General features: G+C 34.5%; 1 protein-coding gene across 1 annotated transcript in view; it reads right to left on the reverse strand.

The window, feature by feature from the left end:
- Positions 1–20,250, reverse strand: part of LOC115214450 (leucine-rich repeat-containing G-protein coupled receptor 5-like) — a 524,866-nt gene that overhangs the window by 453,923 nt on the left and 50,693 nt on the right. Inside the window, exon 4 of the mRNA XM_036504410.1 lies at positions 69–140. Coding sequence (XP_036360303.1) covers positions 69–140 — 72 coding nt within the window. The remainder of the gene's footprint in view (positions 1–68; positions 141–20,250) is intronic.

Consider the following 20,250-nt stretch of genomic DNA (forward strand, 5'->3'; position numbering starts at 1 on the left):
AACTACAAGTATTAATATAAACACTTAAAGAATTTAAAGAACATTTAATAGTATATAGAAATACTTACAAGATAGTAAGGCATTCTAAGTTCTTGAAGACGTTAGGTGGCAAATTTTCCAAAAGATTTGAACCAAGTTTTCTGGAAGGAAGAAAAAAATTCTATAGATTAGATGATTTCCATGGTATAAATTGCTTCCATAATGTACAATAAATATTTCTTTTTTAAGCAGGAATTGCGTTATATTTGGTTGTATGGAAATGAGAATTTAATACGTTTTTGCGATAAACGTTCGTGGCAATGGGAATCACAATATAAGAGGTTGAGTATCGGTGGGCATAAAAGAATGATTTTCATATAAACTGAAATACTGCATTAATTATCTATCTCTGTATGTATGTATGTATATATATGTATATATATATATAATATATATATACATATATATATATATATATATATATATATATATTATATATATATATATATATATATATATATACAGAGAGAGAGAGAGAGAGAGAGAGAGAGAGAGAGAAAGAGTGTATACTTTCGCTCCTTACAATGTTGTAGGCTATTACAAGTTATTTCGAGTGAACATATTATTCTTTTCTTCCTACATTTTCTCTAAAATAAGATCATAACAGAGTGTAGTCGTTAATCATTCAAAACGGTTGGTGTTTAAATAAGATTTTATATGGTGGACATTTTTTGTTGGGCGATTTTATAATTAAAGCTATGATATACATCTGGTATGGCACTGTGGTTGAAATTTTCATTTTGCAACCGCGCAATTCCTGGTTTGGTTCATTGTGTTGCACCTTGGGCAAGTGACTCAGGTCGACCAAAGTTTTATGAGTGAAATTTGATAGACGAAAACTACAGAGAAGCTCATCGTGCTTATGTATTAGTAGCTTTTAAACAACTGACCCCGCATGGGAAGATCTGCGAACAAATCTCTGACTTGTTTTGGAGAATCTGTAGTGATTGTCTCCTCCAGAGCCACATCCCAATGATGATCATATTTGTCGCAAAAAAAATCATGTAAAAAGATCGCTGAAAACAATCGAAGTAATGACAATGAATCCAAAATTTCAGGATTGCACGTCCGGATTTGGCCTGGAATGTTTTTAATTTATTCACAGAGTTGGTCTGTAGATTATAAAAATTGTTTTCGTATAAAATTTTTGTCGCTAAAAGTTACGTAAAAAAAATGCCGAAAACAACAACAGTAATGAAGGCCTGGGAATCCAGAATATCAGGATTACGGGTCCAGATTCGGCCAAGAATGTTCTTAATTTCCACGGAGTCAGCCTGATTCTAAAACGGCATGATATATTGGGCTATGGCCACCAGGAGTAAAGTTGAAAAAGTGTAACACACTGACACACCGACACTCACATTACATTACATTACATTATATTATATTATATAATACTATATTATATTATATTATATTATAGTAAGGAGGATAGCTAGCAGAATCAGTAGCACGCCAGGCGAAATGCTTAGCGGTATTTCGACTGCTGTTACGTTCTGAGTTCAAATTCCGCCGAGGTCAACTTTGCCTTTTATCCTTTCGGGGTCGATTAAATTAGTACCAGTTACGCGCTGGGGTCGACTTAATCCGTTTGTCTGTCCTTGTTTGTTCCCTCTGTGTTTATTCCCTTGTGGGTAGTGAAGAAATAGGTATTTCGGCTGCCGCTACGTTCTGAGTTCAAATTCCGCCGAGGTCGACTTTTCCTTTTATCCTTTCGGGGTCGATCAAATTAATACCAGTTACGCACTGGGGTCGATGTAATCGAGATGGATGGATGGATGGATAGTTAGAGATAGACAGATAGACAGATAGCGCTGTGTATCTATGTATAAATAAGTTAATGTTTTCTCCCGTAAATTAGTATTTTAACCAATGCAGATGGATCTCCAGATTAAAAATTAAGTAGTAATGACTGTACGCTCAACTACTTCCTTCAAGATTTTGCCCTAGTATAGCCACGATCCATTGACTGTAGTCAGTGATAGAATAAAAGGTTAATATCATAGAATACGTTTTCAATTATATATATGTACGATAAGAAGAAGATCAGGTTCACAATATACTTCTGCATAATATAGTATAGGTAATGGATAATAACATGCAAATGTTTTTTCTAGCGAAATCCATTAAGCTGCAGAACGAAACGCATTACGTAAAGAGCAAAATCTTCCCAATTCTGCAAATGATATTGCGCCAAGACCATTATTTACGATATGTAAGGTAGTTAGCTGTCAGAATCATTTGCGTGTCAGACAACATGCTCAGCGTTATTTGTTCTGGCTATTTATATTCTGAGCTCAAATCCATTTACTCAGCTTCAACTTTTATCCTTTTAAGAGTCGATTAAAATAAATTATCAGTCAAGGACAGGGATCGTTGTAACTGATTTTTCCCTTCCCAAACGTAGAGAAAGATATCTATGACAAGTAGCGATTTAAATAAACTACAAATTGTGAATACAATGAGAGTCGTCATGGAAACTAGTCTTTCTTATTTTGAGCAGGACACAGCTTCTCAACAACAAAAATCAAACACTATTTTCAACTAGCAGAAAATCATATAGCTCATGCAAGCAAGTCTTCTAAGTATTAAGAAAATGCTTGTTCGTCTAGAAACATGTTATCACTGGATGTAAGTCAAACTTAGCTAGAACCAAATTATCTTTCTAAATATATCTCCCACAATTGTCTTTTTAAATATATCTCCAATAATTATCTTTTCAAATATATCTCCAACATATATATTCCAATATATTATTTATCTAAGGCGGCGAAATGCGTAGCCGTATTTCGTCTGCCGTTACGTTCTGAGTCCAAATTTCGCCGAGGTCGACTTTGCCTTTCATCCTTTCGGGGTCGGTAAAGGAAGCACCAGTCGCGTTGTGGGGTCGATCTAATCGACTACCTCCTCCCACAAAATTTCGAGCCCTGTGCCTAGAGTAGAAGAGAATATATTATTTGTCTATATACTGTTAAACTTGTCCTTGAAAACTAGAATCCTCTGATGTTTACGTTATATCAGATGAAATATCTCTGTGTGAAAAAATAAACATGTATGGCTAACAGCACGTGTACGACACAGGTGCAATTCCAGGTTACGACCTACAAAGGAATAGGAAATGTTTTGTTGCCTCGTCCTACACGTACAGTTCCCGAACAAAATATTTTACCGTTTCCTTACCGAATCAGTAAAATTTGATGCTAGCAGGTAAACTTCCGAAGAATGGGCTTCAGAGTAAATTTACTTCATCAGAGTAAATCTAAATGGAAATAAAGTGTGTGTAGTGTTTGTGTAGTTCATAATAAAGCCGTTAGTCATTATGCTTGTACCAGTTATAAAAATTTAAAATAATTGTTTCTTAATCGCTTTGATTGTGTGTGTGTGTTTGTTTGTGTTTGTGTGTGCGTGTTAAGTGCTGGAACTTTCAGTTTTGAACCCTTCAGACCAGTAATAACAATTTAGTTGTTGATTGGTCAAAAGATCTCTATAGATTGCTATCTGGTGAAAATAATTGTGGGATTAATTTTAGGAGGCTACAATTTGGGGAAGGAATTATTAGGAAATATTGGATCAGTGCAAGGTTAGGAATTTGGTAATAGAGACACAATAGAGATGTCTACAAAAGAAAATATGAGTCCGTTCACTGGGCGTGCAAGAAAATGAAACTTGCTAGTCGAGAGAAGCAGGAACGATTCCATAAATTACGTTAATGTCACAGAATGTGAACCGTCTCTCGCGAATGATTGAAAGACTAATTGCCGCGAAGCACGCAAATAGGAACTTACTTTGGATGGTGTGTATATATATATATATCTTGGGTCATCCCATAAATAATGTGGGTTTTTTATCCTTTATTTTTCAAAATTAAGATAATGTCCTTTTTTTAATCTAAAATATATTCACCTTCATTTTCTACAATACTCTTCCATCTACCTAGTAGACTTGCAAAGCCCCTCTTTCAAAATTCACTTGTCCGTGACGAAGAATACTCTTCCAGTGCTGTTCTGACCTTGTGCACAGAATTCATATGTTTTCCTTCCAAATGAGACTGCGGAATAAATGATAATCAGATGGGACAATGTCCTGCGAATATGGTGGGTGGGATATCGTTTCTCATTCAAACTGAACAGGCTTTGGGATGTCATCCTCATTGTATGTGGCCAAACATTATCTGATCGAAGAACACATTTCGTCTTGAAACCAAAGATGGTCATTTTTCTTCTAGCGCTGACTTGAATGATTGGTTAAATGACCAAATCCAAGCTAATCTGCTATTTCCTTAACAGTTACAATGCGATTTTGTTTCACCAGGCTTTGCAGGACGTCGTCTTCGAGTTCTACAGATCTTCCAGGACGAGGCTCATCTAGGTTGTGGTTTCCGGCTCGGAATTTCTGGAACCACCGTTATCAGGAGGTTGCAGATATCCCCTTGACAAAGAATGAAAAAGGACTGCTGTAATTTGAGGAGTAGGGTAGATGGCATTCCGTATAGTGTCAGAGAGAATTAAGCTTCTCATAGGGATCTTGCAGTTAACATCTTTCAGGTGGTGATGGATAGCTTCATTCAGATTTTGTAAGTAGTATTTCTCGCTGTTCATATTTACAATGATGTGATGCATCTAATTAGTACATACGTTGCATGCAGGTGATGGTTGTTTGAAGGATGCAGTGTAATCTTTCTAATTAATTAGTGGTGAAACACAAGTGTTGCTAATGGTAGATCTCAGTCTAATTTAAAGTTCGTTTAGGTAGGGGGTTGTTTGGTTGAATTACGCAATGGGTTCCATTTATTAAGCAGCAATCAGAGAATACATTCTGAGACAAAGATGTTTTAACAAGGGTTGGGTTGCGATGCTTGATAAAAAAAGTGAGGAATGTTTGAGGAATCTGTGTACGGATGGTGATACAGACAAATGAGGATCCTAATCTTAGAGCTAAGATAAATATCGTTCTTACCGAAAGAAAGATAGTCACAATTACTGTTTGACTGTTGGTGGCTGAAAGGTTTTACAAATGAGAAGAGACAGCAGATGATCTTAGGGGAATATGAAGGAAAGACTTTGAACTGGTATACCTAGAACTCTTCGCTGTTGATTGCGAGATCAGAGAGAGGAGATAGAAAATATGCATTCTACTTACGTACAGACATCTTTAAAAAGTAATTGAAATATAGATTATAGTCTGCTCCGCTGAGATAGACTACAGATAAGTGATATTTGATTATTGCCTCAGATGTGGGAGTATGGTTTCTGTGTTAACAAAAATATTATTTATAACTTGAGATATGAGCAGACTTCACACTGCTACTTCTGTCTGTGAAATCTGACTGTTTGGCATTAGACACACCTAGCGCCGATAATTTAACAATATCGATCCAGTTGATTGTACACCACCTAACTCAGAAATCACCAACTGTAAACAACGTCTAATGACATATTTCTTTTGAAGACGTTCAGAAATGTTGTCAGAGATATTGTTAAAAAATATATCTATATATTTATTAGATTTGACTGTCTTTTACATACCTGTGAAAATTCAGTAGAAGTGGTGTTTATTTCTCCATTTACACACACACAATTTCATATTGACTTACGATAGCATGTATGTCAACATATGTGTACGTGCATATGCATACGATAGCGTGTATATTTTTTCATGTGCTAAATGTTCGTAATCTACAAGACAACACTAAATAGATACAATATTGTTTAATAGAAAAAGAAGAAAAACCATAAAAGAGACCCCACTCCATTATACGAGGACAGACAGAAAAGCTCATAGGCTGACAATGAAGGAATGATGCTAGAACTGTGAAATCTTGCATGCATTAATTTCGACTATTCTTATTAACTGAATTCTTTCTTTCCAGGTAAACTGACATCTAGCTGGTCAAAGAAGTCTTCAAATTAACTAGTAGCGACTTTTCCTGAAAATCGATAAAATTTGACAAATTTCAAGTTCCCTCAGAAAAAATAGTTTAGTCTCCAAGGACACTCAGGCTGACATACTTGCTACATCAGGAGATGACGCTCCAACTTTATCTGCAGTGCAAAGTGGGCTACTGAATTTGGAGAAGTTTTGAATATGACCCATGTCTTGTTTCTGCACCAGCACACAAGTCCTTGCTTTCAATGGCTGCATGACCGTGGCTTTGAACTGGTGATCCCCCTTCCTATTCTCCTGATCTGAACCCATCTTTAATTTTATTTGGTAATACTTTATATTGTAATTTTTATATTTTTATATTTTTTATTTATTATTTTAATTTTATTGTTAATTATGTTTATCATTATTTATATTTTATACATTTATATTTTTTGTTTTTGTACAATATTCTTAGCATATGCATGCACTACATGTATACGATAAATATTTCACTTCTTCCCATGTACATTAACTTAATCTCTTTCATAAGCAGGTAAACTTTATTACTAAAAATATATACAACGGGCTTCTTTCTGTCCCCGTCTATCAAACCCTTTGACACGGTTTAGTGTCCAGCGGAGCTTGGCCCGGAATCATGTGGCTGGGAATTAGAATTCTTACTGCACTTACTGAGATGTATAGCCGAACAAATCAATTGCAGTACGTATTTTCTGGGGTTTTTAAACCAGCTATTTATTCTATCGATATCTTATACTGAACCGCTAAGTTACGGGGACATAAACTCATCAACATTGGTTGTCAAGTTGCAGTGGGGGACACATATAGACACACACACATACGCATACATAAACACACACACATACACACACACACACGTATGATGGTGCTCTTACAGTCTCCGTCTACCAAGTCCACTCACAAGGTTCTGATCGGCCTGAGGCTATAGCAGAAAAAAATTGCTCAAGGTACCTTGCACTGGGACTGGACTTAGAACAATGTGGTTGAGAAGTTAACTTGTTACCACATAGCCATGCTTACAAACACACACACACACACACAGGTGTGCATGTGTGTTTGTGCGTGTGTTTGTGGCACGCAGGGGTATGTTTATGCATGTGTGGATCACTCCATATTACTTCGATTTCTAAGTTGGGTGGTACGTTGTGTCCTTGAGCAAAGTACTTCATTTCTCGTTGCTCCAGCTGAAGTGAGTACCAGCTGACTGTCGAGGCAGCCCTCTCTGCCTCCGGCTGTTACATCTTCCATGTTTAAGGGTAGAGTATCCTACGTTTGCTCGCGACTACATAAGCACTTAAAAAAACCTAGCAATGCATTGTGCAAACTAGTAGTCACAGTCGGCTGCGTGTGACAGTAAAGTATATTCACATACATACACGTAGATTTATATATGAGTGTATGTGTGTGTGTTTGTGTGCATTCCGTTTTACATTACAATTAGTTTCGTCATTATATGGTTCTTCATTTAATGTGAGATATAAGATCGATTTATCCAAGTTCATATGTTTATTGTTATGGAAAGAATGGAGGCAAACTGTATAGTGTTATGTTAAAATGTGTAGCATATCTTTTCATTGGTTGAGTTCAGTGAAATTAAACATGTGCATCTTTTCTTATATGTTCATTTATGAGTTTATTCAGACGTACGTGTGTATGTGCCTATTTATTCTTTCGGATGTATGCAACTTGCGCGGCACTGGGACTGCTGTGGGATTTGTTGATTTGTTAGATATGTAGATTTGTTAGAAAGCAAGAAGAATAATAAAGATATATTTCTTTTGGAGCTTTCTGAAAACGATTTGTTTTAGGTTGCAGTATTTGTTTTATTCTAATGTTATTACTATTTCACTTGGAGAAAAAGAGAAGAAAAGAAAAGGAAAGGGAAGGAAACGTTGTATTCTCTTGATATTTCATGATAATGCTGTTAGAATACCATTATAGTATTTGGGATGTCTGTGTATATGAAGCCATGGGGAGGTTAATTTTCTGCTTATTCAAGACTTTAATTTCCTGATTCAGAATTCGTAGCCTTTCCAAGATATAAAGTTGAGAGAAAGTATTCGGCTGTGTATAAACCGTCGCTCTGCATTCAATGTTATGTGATCTATTGTTATTTTTCAGAAATAAAATATGTGCTAAAATTTTGCTAAAATTACCTTAATTCGTTAGTGCATATTCTTGTAGATCTAATGCTGTTTGGACAGTGAATAATCATGTATAACTAACACTGTTTCCATACAGGCTGTTGACGTAACACATATTTTAAGAGCGTCACTTGCATTTTTGTTTTTATACTGTTAGCGGAATTTAGGTGCTCTGCATGATTTATCTTTTACTTGTTTCGGTCATTTGACTGCGGCTGTGCTGGAGCACCACCTTGGAGAATTATTTAGTCGAATGAATAGACCCCAATACTTATTTTTTAAAGCCTCTTACTTTTTCTATCTGTTTCTTTGCCGAACCGCTAAGTTATGGGGGCGAATACACACCAGCACCGGTTGCCAGCTATGGTGGGGGACAAACGCAGACACATAGACAGACAAACAGACCGACACACACACACACATATGCATGTATCTATGCATGTATGTATGTTTAAAGGCTTTTTTCAGTTTCTGTTTACCAAATCCACTCGGCCCGAGGAGATAGTAGGAAATACTGTTTCAAGGAGCCACGATATGAGACTGAACCCTGAACCATATGGCTGGGAAACAAGCTTCTTACTACGCAGCTGCGCCTGCGCCTATTCTTCATTTTTTGATTATTGATAGACACTTTATAAATTGATTGATATTTAAAGTATTGGCGAAGTTTGTTAGTATTTAGTACCTAATTCTAAGTATGTTTAGACTAAAAAAAATCCTTCACTACGAGAAGGAGGCGAGTTTTGTCTAGGGAAATGCTTACACTTTTGAAAATACTGGAATATATCATACGTTGTCTTATCTTGAGTGTTCTGTCTGCTTGAGTTTATGTATGGATTTCAATGGTTTCTTTGAATGCTTTCTTGTTGCCACTGCATCATATTGTTGAGTGATACTTAATCATATGATAGTGTCAAGATTCGTTTGATCAAATATTTCAACAGATCTCAAGAACACAAAATTTATGGTTTGATACGCTGGCTGTATATATGATTACAACATTTAGAATAATGTAATTATATGCACTGCAGTTTATGGTGAGTTACAGTTTCTGTAAATACATTTGCCCACATTTTTATAATCACAAAGTGATAGAAATATGACTGACAACTCTCCTTATTCTCTATTTTATTGCGTAGACGTTCCTCTTTGCCATTAACAGGTATTTTTATTTTGGTATTAAACTGAAATATTCAGAATTCTATACAACATTACTCTGAACTGGAACCAACCGTCATTTTGATCTTATTTGGAGGCAAAATATTATTTAGACGCTAAGCTTTCAGTTCAATGCATTCCACATTTCTTTATCATATTTTATATTGTTTTCATGTAAACCATAATTGTAAACTAATGCTTTTCAATAATAAAATTGAAAGACATATTGAAAACAAAGCCTCGTTGTATTGCAGTATATTATAAAAGGAATAATGTAAAATCAAAACAATAACGAAACTAAATGTTATAGTGTATAACTATTTATTTTATTCCTATTTAACGTATTTAATTGAAAATAGCTTCTTGTAGATGTTAAATTAATATAATTTTTAAAAGAATGTCTTCCACTAATCACTTATAATAATAGTAGTTTATGAAAATTTTAAATTTATCTAATTTAGCTTTATTTCTTCCCCACTAATCTTACAATGCTACTTTGAATATCTTTATAAGTATTCAATATGAGTCAGGTATCCATATTTAGAAAGGAATATAAAAACGTGTGTCGCTTGTGTTTTAATAAATGCTACTAGTTACTGAAGTGATAAGCTACGATCAAAATCGATCTAATTCTAATGGTGTCATTTTCTTTTCAGCAATCCGGAAACAATAGAATATTCTTAAGTCGATTCCGTTGACAATAATTCTGTTCGAAATCATGTATTTTATTGCAAGAAATTTATTATTTCTGGATATTAAATGCACAGAACGAATTAAAAGTTTGTGAATTATAAGGACGTTTTGAATTAATACAGACTTTTTGCATTCCAGCTATTGACTATTTCCTCTTTTGTGGGAATCTGTTTGTCTAAATTGCCCAATATATTTTTTGAAAGGAGATGTGATGAAAAATTAGCTTCTATCATACTGAGTGACTACAAGGCAACTCTGTTGATGTGTTAAAATAAATATTGTTGATGTGAATTAAATGTTATTGCTTTCGCCTTGAGCAATGCCTTAATCCGTTGGTGTTTAATCTGTCACATACTTTGCTGTTGAAATTCCTTTTAAATCGCATTGTAATCAAGAGGCGAGCTGCCAGAATCTTTAGCACGACGGACGAAGTACTTAGCGATGTTTAGGTCCGTCCTTAGCTTCTGAGTTCGAATTCAGCGGAAGTCGACTTCCTTTCGGGGTCGTTAAAATAAGTACAAGTTGAGCACTGGCGTTGATGTTAGCGACTTAACTACTCCTGGATAAGAGTATAAAAGCTGCACCCCTTTACCAAACCATGTCGTCGAGCCAGTGCGACAAAGTAATCTCATCAAGCCAGCATGATTACTTGGTGGAGAGAACATGATGAGGCCTTCGTCCTGCTGAGCGGGGGTGGGGGCTGAACATAGGTAAACCAATCCATGGCCAAGCGCTGGTATTACATATTTGAACTTTGTACACAGCATTAACTCACGATTCTGCATATCCAAAACATTTACTGGTCCTTTTGATATATGATTAGTTAAAATAGAATTCTCATTAAACATTTTCATTATGTCGTTATTGACTGTCATAAATCCGCAACAGTTTGCTTTAGAATAATATAATTGGTGAAAATGTGTGTATGAACCAAACGAAACTATTAGTTTTTTAGTAGTTTGAGGTCAATGGGTGAAAAAATATAGCGATTTCACATTGAAATATTATCTAATTCAATTAGGACGTTAAACGTCAACAACGATGCATATTGATCCTCATTTCTGTGGTTTGGAACAAAAGCAACTGTAAAGAATCTTATGTATCTAAATACAGTGTTAGAAAAATCGAAGAATAAAATGTGTGAAGCGAGAAAGAGAGAGGGGTGAGAAAATAAATAAAGAAGAGACAGAAGAAAAAATATAGAGAGAGGAAAGAGAGAGAGAGGGAGAAGAGAGAAAGGAGAAAAGGAAAAAGAAGAGGGATACAAAGAAAAAGAGATGAGAGAGTTTTACCCATCGTGAACGCAAATGATACGAAATTGTATCGATTGGCTCTCATTTAACATCACCTAAATTACTTTCAACAAGAAATCAAAATTGAACTACATTTACGCTCTATCACCTCTTGTTACGCATGCATATAATTTAATCAATTTTTCAAAATTGAAAAGAAAATTGCTTGGCAAGAGGAGTTACGTTATTGCTCGTTCCGTTAGAATTAGCAGTTGAAACTTCTTGAAATCAAACCCTTGTGATATAAACAAGGAAAGGAAAGAGATTCTGATAATCAAAATGAAAAAGACAAGATAGAATGCCATTGATCATAACAAGGACAGTACATGCAAATATACACATTCTATGTTTGCAATAATACATGCACGCACATTTACATATTTAGATTTATATATATATAAACCAGACTCATAGATATGCCGATATCCGATGGATGTACTTGGTACAGACATAATTGTATCTATTATTATTATTATTATTAATATTATTAGTAATTTTTATTGACTTTTATAGGTTATAATTTTATGAACTGAAATGTGGTTTTTTATTATTTTTCATGTATAGGTCTGATTTTAATTTAAATGTGAGTGTGCATATATTTTCCTGTGTGTTAGTTTTTAGAAATATTAGCTCAATATGTAGAATAACTGTGCTTATTAATATATATTGATATATATTTTGTTTTATTTTGTTTTGTTTATCTTGTATTATTGTATTAATGAATATATATATATGTGTAGTATTATGGTGTATATGCACACGTTTTTATATTTTACATTTTTATATTTATATGTATATGGAAAAAATAATTTTTTCACAATTATAATTTATTAAATTCTCTGAAGAGGCCGTGGGGCATCCTTGTTAATGTCTCATTTATACCTGCCTTATATGGCTTATAGGTTAAATGAGGCATGCTTGCCCTTATTGCCGAAACAGCTGTCAGATATGATATAATTACATATTATATTTTATATTTTATATTTCTATTTCCTTGTCTAATTATATTTACAATATATTTTGTATAATGCTTTTACTGTTATGTAATGGTGTAATAAAGTATTGTTTGGGTATCATCTGATGGTTGATGTTTGATTGATTTAAGTATGTTTCTCCATTTTCTAATTTTGTAGTATATATATATATATATATATATATATATATATACGTACAGCGAGTTGGTACACGCGCGAGAGCGAGGGTGAGAGACGGAGAGAGAGAATGAATGAATTCTTGATCGCACGATGGTTGTATAGACAGCTTAGAAAATTCAGTAAATACTATTTAGAAGACGGGAAAAAATGGCCAATAATCCACTACTGAGAATTTGACACTGTACCTCATATATATATATATATATATATATAATATATATATATATATATATATAATATATATATATATAATACACACACAAAGTTATCATATTCCAGATGGGTGGAAATATAGGAAACATGATAGTTGAAATTGCACTGAGAATAGTTAAAATATTTTCTATTATTCAATTTAAATATTTAATCGGTTTCACAGTTTACCCTGATTTTCAAAAAGTTGAAGAAGAAAGCCGCGGCTTACGTCGCAGCTGTCCTGTTTTTGACTAGAGTTTGAAGATTGCTCTATTTTTATAGGAAATGTCTGGCTCAAATTATTATATCTGAATATGATTTGACTGGTAGAAGACTGTCACGTGGCTGGTCTTAGAAAGTTTTGTTGGTTCCTCGCTACGTCCGTGTGTTAATATCTAGTTACAATGTTTGGCATCGTAAATTAAGGCTATATATACTTACTATTATGCAAATGTATCGTAACTTCAAAACGTTGCTTTTCCAGAAAACGAAAAATACTTTCAGCATTCTATTTTTCAGATTAGCAAAAGTTTCACCTTAACCACAATACTTTTTGGGTCCATAAAATCGTAACTCCATGCATGCATAATATTTTCAGTCAGAAATATTTTTGCAAAACTCTCGTATGTAGGGCTTACTACACTTTTGAAAAATGCTAAACCATTATACTACACTTTGACAATTTTCATCTGAAGCAGCTTGTTAGTTTGATCAAGAGAACTGGCTATTGCAAGCAAAATTAAATATTGAAAAGAAAAAAAAAACGCATTTGGCCAAACTTGGATATACGACAGTTTAACATAATATCTGCTGTTTAGAATAATACCTACGCAAATTTTATAAACAATACATTCAAAAGAGATGTCTCAAGGATTCAATCACTTCTACTATCCACAACAAGTTACTTTCAAGGCACTTGACCATTTAACATCCTACTACTATCATGGCACACCCGCATTCTTCTTCTCCTTCTCCTCCTTCTTCTTCTCCTCCTTCTTCTTTACTATCAAGAATTCACAACGACCTCGAACTAACAAGAGTAAACAAGGGAGACAGAGAGAGGCAGAAACAAGGAAAAAAACCATCCTTTTAATTTTTCCAAAATTTAATTGTTTTCCATACTTACAGTTGAAAAAGTCTCAATGACTGAAACCGGTACTGAAATGATTTTTATAAAATTATTTTAGCATTGTCTACCTTGGCTTTTTTTTTCATTATATATATATACCTGCGTGAATTATTTTTGAGTATACATTGTCTGGGAGATTTTTCTTATAGTAGAAGAAATAGCTAAGACTTTTTGGCTGCTATTTCTAAAAGTTCGGTGTGTGGTAAAGTAAATTATTTTACTGAACCCTAACTATATAACGTAATGTTTTAAATATACCGTAAATGGTCTTCTTACATACTGAACACTACTTGGTAAAATTAATTAATAATTAATTGATTTTATCCTTTTATTATTGATAATATAATTCTCTCTCCCTGATATTTAACTACAGTTCTCTCTGTAGGAATTTGTTTACTCTATAACTCACGTGGGTGGAAGCGGAAGGAATGCAAGGCCTCATTTGTACTTTTTGAATTCGTTGGTATTGGCGGTCGAAGATGGTTTGTCTAGGATTACTCATATCAGACGGGTATGTTCGATTTTTAGTGCTCTCAAAACCAAATCTAAGAAATCTTTGAGCTGACGAAGGAAATGTTGATCTTTAAATTCAACTAATCTAGAAACGTACGTTCTCAAGTAATCTTATGTACATGTGATCTTTTGTTATTTTCCCCTCCATACCTGCGTGAATGTTTTTGAGTATACATTGTCTGGGAGATTTTTCTTATAGTAGAAGAAATAGCTAAGATTTTTTGGCTGCTATTTCTAAAAGTTCGGTGTGTGGTAAAGTAAATTATTTTTCCTGAACCCTAATTATATAACGTAATGTTTTATATAAATATATATTTATATATATATATATATTATATATATATATATATATATATATATATATATATATATATATATATAGTGAGAGAGAGAGAGAGAGAGATAAACCTACATTAACACTTTAATATAAATGAATTTTTTAGGAAAGCATGTTTGTTTATATTTTTTTAAAAATAAGTAGCAATAACCATGAAGATAATATACTAAGAACTTGTCCCTGCAAAACGGATAAATGATATCCATCTAATATCATGATTGATCGTATAACGCAGAATTATCAAATCAACAACAAGTTAGAATTTACAAATATAGAAAACAAGCAATATGTTCAGTCGTTTTGTTTCATAGTCACATGATTATTAAGAAAATGAAAGACAAACATGACGCATTCCCTGAGAATATCTCAACTTGCTAAATTTAACAAATTGCCAATTATTCTTTTAATAGGAATATTTACACACGCCATATTATTAAACGCTTTGGTTTTCGTGAATTAAATTTTCACCTTTATTAATTCCTTATAGTTCATCTAATATATTGTTAGTGTTTAGGCTCTTAAATAAGAAATTTGAATATACACGAACTCCTGTTGCTTATTATCTTTATAACAAACAACAAGCGTTCTTATATAACAACGTTCTTATAAAAAAGAAAATTAAAGGAAAATTGTTCTCTCAGTTTTTATTTTATTTTATCATATAACCAGTTATTTTGCTACATAAATAATTCCAATATTGCAAACATTAATTTAGTTAAGCATTCATCTCTGTTTTAATATGAACCTATTAAAACCGCATTATATTCTAATGAAAATAGTAGCTCTGTAATAATTAAACTTAGAGTGCATTTAAATATATTCTGCACCGTAGACCTCTGGAACGTTGAATTTTAATATACCTTTGGTCTACTGAAACACAAATGTAAGATAGATATATGAACAAATAAGCACAAAACATTTTAACACGATGGTAGGGGTTCGCTCCCCTACTGGCAATATATTTAGAGTGCAGCGCTACACTTGTAAGAAGCTGGCGGAAGATCTGCCTGGGGTTAAACTAGTAATAACATTAACCAGCCATATTGATGTAGCGATTAACTTTGCTTGTAAAGTTAATCGCTACTGAGATTTTACAACTAGCTGCTTTGCCTATTGCAAATCAGTGACCGATGGTCACTTTGTTTACTATATATTTCTTGCTGGAGTGGACTCTGGCCATCTCTGGCGACCAGGTATTCGCGATTGAGGATGAGCAAACTAGATCGAAACCGAATCGCTTTCGCCACCCTGTCATCAGCTGGAAGATGGTAGGTGGTTCGCCGGCCGAAATACTCAGCGCTATTTCGTCTGCCGTTACATTCTGAGTTCAAATTCCGCCGAGGTCGACTTTACTTTTCATCCTTTCGGGGTCGATTAAATAAGTAGCAGTTACGCACTGGGGTCTATGTAATCGACTTAATCCCTTTGTCTATCCTTGTTTGTCCTCTCTATGTTTAGCCCTCTGAGGGCAATAAAGAAATAAATATATATGTGCAGAGTGCAGTGCTGCAATATAACCAGCTGGCAAAAGATCTGCCTGGGGTTAAACTAGTAGTAACATTAAACAGCCATATTGATATGGCGACTAACTTTACTTGTTAGTATAATTACTACTCTCATTTCCTATTGAGATATTACAACTATCTCTTATTGAGATTTTAACATGTATGTATTGAAAGATTCTTTCATTTGAAAGTCATTTAACGGAGATATCAGGTCTAACCTTAAATAACTGTAAATAAAAGTTTTAAGATATAATAGAAATTATTAGGATTGGGAAATGGAACAGATAATGTGAACTGAATATAATGATTTCCTCTTTGGTCAATAAAATTAATATCAGATAGACGTACATCTACTGTTTTAGATTATTCACTCAAGACTACAAGAACAATGTTTATTTGTTGAAGAGAATCTGTTATTCTAAAAAGTGAATGGAAAATATATTGGATGTTTTTTTTCTTATTTAGTAACGTTCCGTCAATTACTGAAGTCAAACATTGCAGAGTTAAGTTGAGGAAGTATATTATGCTCCAGAAGTTGTGGCTTTCTGTCCAGCATAGGTATGGATATTTCGACAAGTGAGGTGGATTTTATGGCTCTGTAAATATTACAAAAACACCTGTTAACCGGCACAAATATGCAAATATATTACGTATATAGCAGCGTAGAAAAAAAGTCTCATGTGACAATCATTTGGAACAGAATTCTGTAGGATTTAATTGAAAGTAACTGTAGAATATATGGTATTTTATGCAATGCAACCAGTTAGGATTTTGCTTGCATTTCCTAGTGCAGCTGAATAAATACCCTTGCTATACTTCTTATACCCAATGATCTCACATTGTAATAATTGGTCTCTCATAAAATGAGCATAGCTTTCAGAAAAGTACACCATGTCGAAGTCTTTCTTTGTGCTTTTATTCATAATTGACAACAGCACAAAAAATGTTTGTGATTTATAGAATATTTTCTTTGAACGGCAATTAAAATAGAACGTCGCCTTACACACATTATAACATAAAGCAGCGAGGAAAAAGTCTACTGAGCTTAATAGCTGGTAGCATACTTTGCTACATAGTTAGAGTTACTCTGAAATGAAGGATAGGTAAGTGTTTCTAGCGAGACTTGTTTTGATATAGTTGTTAATTACATGCATTTATGATGAATCAATGTAATCTATAACATTTATATCTATGTTATAGAACATATACAACAAATATTTATTGTAGAAAGCTTTTGTAAATCGTTGTTATTTAAAAAATCCTGTGTCTCATCCGACATTTTCTTGTATACTATACTATAGAACTAATTATAATGCTAAATTCTTCAGATAACACGAGAGACAGTTTCACTATTTCCAAATATAAACATATTAAGATTTTGAAATAATTTGTCACTCTCAACAATTTCTCAGTGTCCTCAAACTGACAAGAACATATTTGATTCGTTTATGTCCAGTCGTATATATCAACAACGTTAGCAGATTTCATGATATTTGAAATGTTTAATCCCTTGAGTTCAAAGTTTATTAATGTGATAATTCAGAGAATTATAATTTAGATTTAATGCGAATGTCGGAGTTCTGGAAGAGATACAAGTATTACACCCAATAAATCCTGTATTGCCGTAACTGAGTTTACGTATTTAGATGAACGCAGTAAAATAAAACAAAATAAAACTTAATCGCGTCTTCCATTTGTATAAATTCTGCTTTTGACAAGATTCTACGTCTTCCTGTCACCCATGTAATCGATTTTAAGTCATTCTTCCACACGTTGTATTCAGTAGAGAATTCTCAGATAATTTTTATATGCCCGTGCCAATATGAATTTGGGCCCTTACAGTAAAAATTATTTCTACAAAATGGTTGATTCGACATCTTCCTGATTATAAATGTTTACTTTAATGGAAGAAATCACTCATTATTAATAACAAGAAACACACCACCTGATGTTGCAGTACTGTTGGAATCAAAAATCTAACTGTTTCTTTCTTTCTCTCTCTTTCTTTCTCCCCCCCCCCTCTCTCTCTCTACTTCTTCCGATTTTTCACCCCCACTATATATCTTGATTCAGGGTAGCATATTAAAAAATCAGTGTAGAAACACCTATTGTCACTTCTTATAAATATTGCCGCTTATTAGAAATTGACAACAGGTGTTTGTGTCCTAGTCTTTTTATATATATTAATCTTAGTTTTATATATATTAATCATAGTGATTTCAAATTTTAACACAGAGCTAGCAGTTTTTGAGAGGAAGGGGAATTCGACTACATCGACACCAGCACTTAAGTGGTACTTATTTATCGATCCAGAAAGGACGAAAAGCAAAGTCGACTCAGCGGAATTTGAACTCACAACGTAAAGGCAGATAACATGATTGATAGACTACCCAGTGTATTCGTAAGATGACAAACAAAAGATCTATGTCATTTTCATAGCTTATGACTTTGTTTTTGTTTACAACATATTTTTATAGGAAGAAGAGAAAGAACAAATCTTTAAACGTATAAAAGATAAACTTAACAAGAAAAAAATTCATAACTACCATGCCAAGGAAACAAAGAAGAATAAAAACCCAGGGGTTAAGCAGTAGAAGATGGTTGGGATAGAGTATCGAGTTGTACTCTTCAGAACAAATGCCATGTTTAGCTGCGGTTAGAGGACATGGCTGCAAAGGCGTTGCCGCAGTGAATGTCCAGCAAATCTCGCTGCAGCAGCCACCCAACTTTGTGGAGCTCATTTCTCGGATTGGCTATAGTTATTCCGAATTTGCGGAATCGGCAATGCGGGGTCTAAGAACATCTAAGGTCTCGACGGCAACCGACACAAACTGGTAGCAGCTGGTCAGGCTCCGGTATTTTAAAGATTTTTCTCTCCTCTGCGTTTCGAGCAGCAATACTCGGGTTTGCGGCCAAAGCAGCAAGGCTAGAACCTGAGAATCCCAGATATGCCTTCCTCACAAGAGAAGAAAAATTTTCCATTGAGGCGCTTACCATCACAACGATCAAGACCTACTGGTTGTGACGGGTACACTACCACATCGAGTCTCCTAATTGTCATTCAGAGTGGCTAGTTTGCAAGATAATGGATTCAGGGTACATTCATTGACTACCACTCCTTACCAGCATTTGTCTCGGTGACTGAGACATTGGGGTTCTCCGATAACAACGCGCCGCCGTTTTGCTGCGAAGTAGTCTTGGTTTAAGGATGTCTCAATCCTTCTAAAGGCAGACTTGCATCTAATGTCGTCCCAGCTGTGTTCGACATCTGAATTCTGGGAGATGGCAAGGCCTTTAACGGTTCAATTGGTTAGAGATGACTCCAGTTCATTGGCTGCATCGGATTCAGTCATCCCAAGGAGTACCTCACCGATGTGAGTGGCCGTAGAACCAGGTTCAATGCGAAAAGAAGGCGAGGGCCACCGAATTTAACAGGTAGTTTGGCCTGTTTCAAGCTGGCGCGTTCAAAACTGACATTGCACATCAATTCAGCACAGGGCCGTCGATATCCTGAAGTGATCTGTGAGAGGATGACATGACGCACTGTATAGCAAGGAGAGAAGGATAGGCAGAGCAAAAGAATTCCACAGGATGAATAATGCTGAGTGAGCGTCAATAAGACACTAGCTCCGTCTCCAAGCTTTCTATTATGGCTTTCGGGAGGATTGGGAAGTCAAGAATGTAGACGGCGTCCTTTGGTATCGGCCGAGACACCCCGCCCCATGAAAACGAGCTAGAATTCAGCCTCACCAGAAATTCCTGCATCCGCATCTGAAGAAAGGACAACTTCCTCCGAGTTTGTTTATTGATCTACATTATGTTTGGTTCTCTTCTTTTGTTTATTTGTTGTTGCTTTAGTCTGTGCTTTCAAACATGTTCTTGGCATCCAGTTCCAAATCTTCATATTTATCCCGATATGATATCAGAAGTTTTTTTCTAAAGACTTAATGAGATCTACTTCGTTATTCAGATCAACTTCAACTCTTTGAAAAGCTTTGTTGGTATTGTTAAAACGTACAATGAAAATTCAGCATCTTAACTATTAGAACAGTTTCATGACCATCCATTCTCTCTCAATGTCTTGAGAGTGTCACTAACTTTTCAAAAGTGATATCTGTTACTGATTCTTCATTAACTTCTGAGTTTTCTCTTTCCGAACCACAGAAAAATTCTGCAAGGCGTTGTGTCGT

This window comes from Octopus sinensis, linkage group LG7 (assembly GCF_006345805.1).
Source record: "Octopus sinensis linkage group LG7, ASM634580v1, whole genome shotgun sequence".
NCBI lineage: Eukaryota > Metazoa > Mollusca > Cephalopoda > Octopoda > Octopodidae > Octopus > Octopus sinensis.